At 60.6% G+C, this 7,061-nt stretch overlaps 1 protein-coding gene across 1 annotated transcript in view; it reads left to right on the forward strand.

The window, feature by feature from the left end:
• Nucleotides 1-286: 286 nt before the first annotated feature.
• The window catches only part of Osgin1 (oxidative stress induced growth inhibitor 1), a 7,813-nt gene continuing 1,038 nt past the window's right edge, over nucleotides 287-7,061 (forward strand). Inside the window, exons 1-6 of the mRNA XM_033757953.1 lie at nucleotides 287-381; nucleotides 3,980-4,066; nucleotides 4,243-4,379; nucleotides 5,004-5,195; nucleotides 5,320-5,411; nucleotides 6,708-7,061. Coding sequence (XP_033613844.1) covers nucleotides 4,000-4,066; nucleotides 4,243-4,379; nucleotides 5,004-5,195; nucleotides 5,320-5,411; nucleotides 6,708-7,061 — 842 coding nt within the window. The 5' untranslated portion in view covers nucleotides 287-381; nucleotides 3,980-3,999. The remainder of the gene's footprint in view (nucleotides 382-3,979; nucleotides 4,067-4,242; nucleotides 4,380-5,003; nucleotides 5,196-5,319; nucleotides 5,412-6,707) is intronic.

The raw sequence follows: 7,061 nt of genomic DNA on the forward strand, positions 1-7,061 counted from the left end.
CCTCCTCCACCCCTCCAAGTGTGCTCTCCGCCTCCCTGAGGGAGAACGGTGGCGCATCCCAGGATCTGCCTCCTCCGGAGAGGACAGAGCCCCAGGGAGGGGGCCTGGCCTGGGCAGGTGGCCGGCCGGGCCCTTTAAGGTGGCGGGGCGAGTTCATTCACCGGGCCCCTGCTGACTCACGCTTATGAAAGTGTTTTCTGGCCCCGCCCCCGCCGCCCGTCTCCTCCCTCCCGAGCCCTGAAATACCCCTTCCAGCCTCGCCGCTCTCCCATTCGCGTGTTCGCAGGCGTCCAACTCCCTGCGGGACCCCGGGACTTCCACGGCCTCCGAGTTCCCGCTTAGGCCAGGCGCGCGGGGCTCCCTTCACCTGCTGCCCGGCCGGTGAGTGCTCTGGGCAAGGCTGCGGGGTGGGAGGTGGCGGCCACTCTGCACAGCTCTGCTGCCCTGGGCCCTCCCACACCTCCTCGCAGAGTCCGGCCGGGTGCCGGCCTCCTCAGCCCCACTGCCACCGCCGGACAACAGTTCCAGCAACTGCTGCTGGGCAGGAAGGAGGCGTGACCAGCGGGCTTGCTGCTCAAGAGTCCAGAGGCCTCCGGGCCTGCAACAGGACTGGGCAGGTGCAGCCTGAGGTTCCCGCATCTCTGCCAGGGCGGCAGAGCCCACAGGGATCTCGGGACTGGGCTTCTCCCAGCGAGCTCCCGGTGGGGAAGAGGAGTGACCAATGGCAGGTAGCACTTGGCTGAGGACAGCCGCTGCTGCCTCGGCCTCAGGCCCCAGCCCCCAGCCTGTGCCGAAGGTCACTTTTTACTTTGTACTGTGAGGTAGAGCGCACTAAGTCTCTTGGCCTCCCAGAGTGCTGAGATCACAGCGTGCACCATGCCCAGCTTTAGGTCACCTGGGTGTCGCTGTGACTGGCCCCTTTCTGCAAGAGGATGTGTTCTCAGTGGGCATTCCCGGGGGACTTGGAGCAAGGTGTCTCCAGCTCCTGGCCTCAGGTTCCTTCTCTGCAAAGTGGGATGAGGAAACCTGGCGTGGGTTTTACGAAGTGGGCACGGGGCCTCCGGGGGCCTGAGAATGCAGCCCACAGGTGCCCTCTGTGTAAGCACAGCTATGAGGACTCCAGGGCTGGCACTGCAGGCTGAAACTTCATAAGATGCAACTGTTGCCATTTCGTTTATGCTTCTCTGCTTTTGTGGAACTTGAATGACCAACTTTTAAGGTTAACATTTTTCCCAACATCTGCCAATCAGAGGGACTTGAGGGATAACCAGCCAGGCGTGGTGACACCCATCTGTAATCCCAGCACTCTGGGAGGCTGAGACAGGAGGATTGCAACTTTGAGCCCAGCATGGGCAAATGTAGCAGCTTACCAAGACACTGACTCAAAAAACAAAAATGCTTTTAAAGGTTAGGAATATAGCTCAGTGTGAAGGCCCTAGAGGATGAGTCCAACCCCTCAAAAATAAGATGCGTAAAAGGAATTGGGATAATGAACATTTGAACAACACTCTCATTTTAAGTTCTCAGTATGCATTTGTCCAAGGCCAAGAGTGGAGAGCTTTCACTGCTCAGGACCTGGGGATGTCCTGCATCACTCTGCACAGGAAGTGACCTCTCCAGTCCAGCCCCTGGGTGGTGACCTCATGTGTGTGGCATCCAGAAGCTTCTGCGCATAGCCTGCAGGCTGGTCCTGGAGAGCCCTGTCATTAAATCAGCACCTCCCCTCTGCCGAGGGTGACGAGGGACACCAGTTCTCACTCTTCCTGCAGTGGGGCTTGTGGGACAGGCCGACATACTCCTTTCCAGGCTGGGGTGCTTCAGGGGGGGTTCGGCTCATAGGGATGGATTTTAAGTGGACTTAGAACAAGCCACTTAAAGGAAGATTACACTTCAGCGTGCGCAGCGTTTAAACTGCTCTGCACCCAACCAACCCCATGACCAAGTGGGGCCTTCAGTCCTTTGAGTTACTGCTACAACTGCTGTTAGTGGTGGGTCCCTCCCAGCCTCCTCTCTCCGGCAGACAGCACGGGCCCCATCATGTGATCCCCAGTATCAGCCAGAAGCCACCTTTCCTCTTCCAGGGTTTGGCAGAAGTCTCCGAGCCTGGGGACTTGGCCAGTGGTGGCTGCAGCTGTTTGTTTGTTTTGTACCAGGGATCGAACTCAGGACCTTGCACTTGTGAGGCAGGGGCCGTGCCACTGAGCTACATCCCTGGCCCTGGACTCAGGTGTTTCTGCCACTGTCACAGCAGAGGTCACACACTGGCCTCAGCTAGGTTTTGCTGGCCTATGACAGATTTACCAAGAAATGGGCCACTGGTTACCCACTTTTCCTAATCAGAATTCACAGCAAATCCAGTGTGCCTCTGCTGGAGGGACCCGGTGGGGGGGGGGGTCTTCACCCCGGGCGCCGTGCCAGCCCAGCCCCCTCTTCCACTCTGGAGTGTATGACTTCTGCGGGCCCTGCTGGGCCCCTCTTGCGACAGGCCCAGTGTCAGGGACAGGCCCGTGTGTGAGCCCAGGGTGCAGTGGTGCACACCCATGATCCCAAGAACTCGGGGAAGCTGAGGCACACGGATTAAAAGGTTACAGCCCAGGCTGGGCAATTGAGTGACCTAGCGAGACCTTGTCTCAAAATCAAAGGGTGTGTGTGCGCGTGCTAGGGGCGTAGCTCAGTGCAAAGGTCTTGGCTTTAATCTTCAGTACCAATGAAGAAAAGACAGACAGACAGACCGGTTGAGCCTTGTGAGCCACTCTCGACTGGATGATCACACTGGCCATGCCCTCCCCGAGCCGACGGGATCAGGGTGGGAGGTCAGAGAGAAAACACTGGTGACTGCTCACTGCCACCGTCCCTCACCCGTGCACAGGTGTCACGTGCAGGCCTCAGACCGCAGGGCTGTGGATGGGACTAGGGTGGGGCTGTGACCCTGGTAGCCACACTGGGATGTGGAAAAAGCAAATCTGAAACCCTGGGCTTGGCGCTGGAAGGACTGGTTGGGTCTCTTGAATGATTTGGACCCATGGCCTGCAGGGGGCGCCAGCATATCACAGACAGGCAGGTTTGCTGGCGCTGCCTCTGCGGTCTGCTTCCCACCTCTCTGAGTCCCTGGTTCTAGACCACCAGGCAACAAGTCCGGATCTTTCCCATGGGGGTTCACCCCAGGGCGGGTGCCCCACTGCGTTTCTCAGCAGCCCCTAAAGCCAGAACTCTATTCCCACTTGACATATGATGAACCCAGACTCAGAGAAGTCACTGGACAGCTAGGGAGCAGCTTACCAGGCCTGGGGACAGCTCCAAAGTGCACCACACTGCACGAGAAGGTTTGAGGCCAAGTGGTGCGGCGGCAGGGGAAGCCTTGTGGGAAGGCAGATAAGCTTCTGGGCAGCACCCTGCCCACGCATGAGGTAGGCAGTGGAGGGCAGGTCTGAGGTGGAGGTACAGGGTGACCTGGCCAGCAGGAAAGAGGACGAGCCCTGGGAAGATCGGGGAGCCGGGCATCTGGTTACTTTCTCCTTGCTGGGACACAATACCTGACACCACAAGTCAGAGGAGAGGGTTACTTCAGCTCAGTTTGTGGCGGTCTCAGTCCACAGCTGGCTGTAAGGCTGAGGGGCGTGGCAAGGGGGAAACAGTCCAGGGCAGGGCAGGCATGAGGCACAAAGCGGTAAGCCTCCCTTTCTTTGTCCCACCCAAGCTGCCAGCCTCCTGGTTGGTGTCACCCGCACCGAGGGTGGACCTTCCCATGACCCACACCCAGAACTGCCAAACCCAGGAGAACTAATTTGGTTCTCTCACAGCCTAACCCAGCACCACACACCCACGATGCAGCCACCTCTGAAAAGCCCCGCCTCTGAGCACCTGAGGCTTGAGGGGCCATCTAGATACAAGCCCTAGTGGAGGGACCGGGAGTCACGCCATGAGAGGTCCCTTGCACCATAGGCCGAAAGCCGGACCCTTGCTCCCCGCTTTCCCCCAGGTCAGCTGCCAGCCCCGGCCATGAGCGAGTCCAGGAAGGACCAGATGGGCACCAGCAGCCTGGAGCCCCTGCCCGTCATCATCATTGGTGAGTGTCACCCCGGGCAGGTGGAGGGGACGGGGCTCTGCTGTCAGCAGCTGGGCGGCCAGGTGCACGGGGAGCTCCAACAGCGGCTCCTCCCGGGCCTCCTCCCTGCTGTGGTGTTTGGAGGGAGAATGAATAAATGAACCCCACTGGGGTCTCTGACTCTGCCTTCTCCACAGGTAACGGGCCCTCTGGCATCTGCCTGTCCTACCTGCTCTCCGGCCACACGCCCTATGTGAAGCCAGACGCTGTCCACCCACACCCACTGCTGCAGAGGAAGCTGACTGAGGCTTCGGGGTGCTGCCTCCTGGACCAGGTCGCGTGTCTGACCCCCAGGAGACATCCCCGGGTCCCTAGGGTAGACCCACGTGTGTGGGGACCGGCTCAGGACGGGAAGCCCCCAGAGCCTGCCCCAAGTCGTGAGGGAGAGGGCAGGGCATCCCAGAGCCCCACACACCACCGCCCGGTCCTCAGCCCAGATGCATTCTGCCCAGGGACACCGGGCTCTGATGGTCCTGGCTGTCACAGCGGGTGTGGACTACTGAGTGGGGGCACCAGAGCCCCCACAGAGCTCATAGGGTGCCCTCCCACCTGAGTCGGGCATGAGCACAAGCATGCAGCCCCTCAGGCTGCGTATGGTAGGACACCAGCACCAAAGTGCCTCATGCAGAGGACAGTCCGACTCCTGGAAGTCTGGAGGCCGCTGGCTCCCGCAGAACTCACAAGTAAATGTCAGCTGCAGAACTTGTCAGAGCCTTCAGCACACGGGATGTGTCCATTCAGAAAAGGCAGCATCTCCAGCCCCAGTGTTAGGGCAGAACGCAGGGCAAGGCCGAGGCTCAAGTCCCCTCTAGGCTGCCCGTCTGGCCTGTGGACGTCTCTGTGCACCAGGTCCCCAGCCCATCCCCACCTTTCTCCCTGACCCGTGCCCCCTCTGCAGGACCTGGATTACTTGTCTGAGGGCCTTGAAGGCCGGAGCCAGAGCCCTGTGGCACTGCTCTTTGACGCTCTCCTGCGCCCAGACACAGACTTCGGGGGCACCTCGGACTCCGTGCTGTCCTGGAAGCAGCAAGAGGAGCGAGCTGTCCCCCACCTGGTCCTGGGCCGCGGCCCACCTGGGGGCGCCTGGCACGTGCGTGGGGCTCCTTCCCTGGCTTCTGCCCCCCTCCCTCGAGCACCCCTCCCACTCCCTCCTGCCCAGCTCCTGCCCCAGGCTCTGGACTTCAGACGGCCCTGAGGACACCTTGCTTTTGCAGGCTATCGAGGGCTCCATGGTGACCCTGAGCCAGGGCGAGTGGATGGGGCTCCCAGACCTGCAGGTCAAGGACTGGATGCGGGGGAAGCGCGGGTGAGACTCTGGGGAGCAGCGGGACCTTGGGGTGGGGGGATCTGAGGTTTGGAGGCGGAAAGTCAGGTCCACAGAGGAACGGGAGTGGGAATAAACATCCAGCAGGCTGCAGCCCCTGACTGGGCCCCAGTGGGTGGCGCCCCAGTCTTCCAGGAGAGCCGCCCCCGCTCCAGTGACTTGGCCACACTTAGAATACGGACAGGATACAAGGAGGGTCCCGGCCCAGCCATAAGCCAACGGGTGCACGCAGGCAGCACCGTGACTGACGGGCGTGCACACCGAGAGGAAGCTGCATCCTCTCTCTAGGCTGTGCCCCTAGTGAACTCCCTCAGAGCTGACAGGAGGGCGCCCAGGTCTGTGCAGCGGGGCGCTGGTAGGCAGAGGAGCTTCCCTTTCCTCGGAAACAGCCCCTTTCACACCTACTTTGACACTTTAACATTGGTATCCAAAGCATTCCACACAGTGAGGACCCAACCGCAGCCCTCTTCTTACACAGCCTGGCCACATCCCCAGAGCGCACACCTACTCCGGGCTCCTCCCGAGCCAGCCGAGCCTGTGCTCAGAGGTCAAAGCCACTCGGCTCTGCCTGCCCCATTTTTGTAAATGCGGCCCGTCATCCTCTGAAGACAGATCTCTGAGACGCTTTTACAGAAGTGGAGAAGGGGCCGCTGCTGAGCTCCAGCGGGGATGAACAGGCAGACAGCCTGCGGTGCCCCCCGTGCCCACCCTCAGCAGGGCACCCACGAGCTGGGACCAAGGTCACCCCAGGTCATGCAGCAGGGTGCCGAGGAGAGGCCACATCCAGGACTTGGGAACTCTGGCCCCACGGCCACCACCCTCAGCCCTTTCTGTTTTGTTTTGTTTTGTTTTGTTTTGTTTTTAAGTTTTGAGACAAGGCCTCAGTAAGGTGCCCAGGTTAAGCTAGAACTATTGGTTCCAGCCTCAGCCTCCCAGAGTCCTGGGATCATAAGCGTGACCACCACACCAGGCACTCAGTGGGGTATTTTAAAAGTCAGCCTTTAAGGTGAAATACAGTCTCCGTACACCATACAAAAAGCTCCCCACTCCTGAGCACGGGCTGCCTAACACTGCCTCTCCGGGCGTTTATACAGACGGGCTCATGCGTATCTCAAGCATCACAGCCCTGTACAGTGACGAGGGTGACCGGCCCTCTTGTCACCTGCCACTCAGGGTCGGGTGTCTCCTGATGTGGGCCTGCCACAGTCATCCTGTGATCTCACGAGGAAGAAACTGAGGCAGGGGCTCGCTGACACCTGCCCCTCTCGTCTTCCACAGAAGTCTTCGTAACAGCCGGGCCACGGCCGGGGACATTGCCCGCTACTACAGGGACTATGTGACCAAGAAGGGTCTGAAGCACAACTTCGTGTCTGGCGCGCTGGTCACAGGTGTGCAGTGGGGGACAGCCGAGCCCAAGGGCCCTGGAGCCCTCTTCCGAGTGACTGGCATCCTGACCACTGAGGACCAGTGCCAGCAGCCCTTCTCACTGTGGGCCCACAGTGTGGTCCTGGCCACCGGCACGTTTGACAGCCCGGCCCGGCTCGGCATCCCGGGCGAGACCCTGCCCTATGTGCACCACGAGCTGTCGGCACTGGAGGCGGCCACGCGGGCGGGCACCGTCACCCCAGCCTC

Source organism: Fukomys damarensis, unplaced genomic scaffold (genome assembly GCF_012274545.1).
Source record: "Fukomys damarensis isolate Sample0158 unplaced genomic scaffold, DMR_v1.0_HiC HiC_scaffold_32, whole genome shotgun sequence".
Taxonomy (NCBI): domain Eukaryota; kingdom Metazoa; phylum Chordata; class Mammalia; order Rodentia; family Bathyergidae; genus Fukomys; species Fukomys damarensis.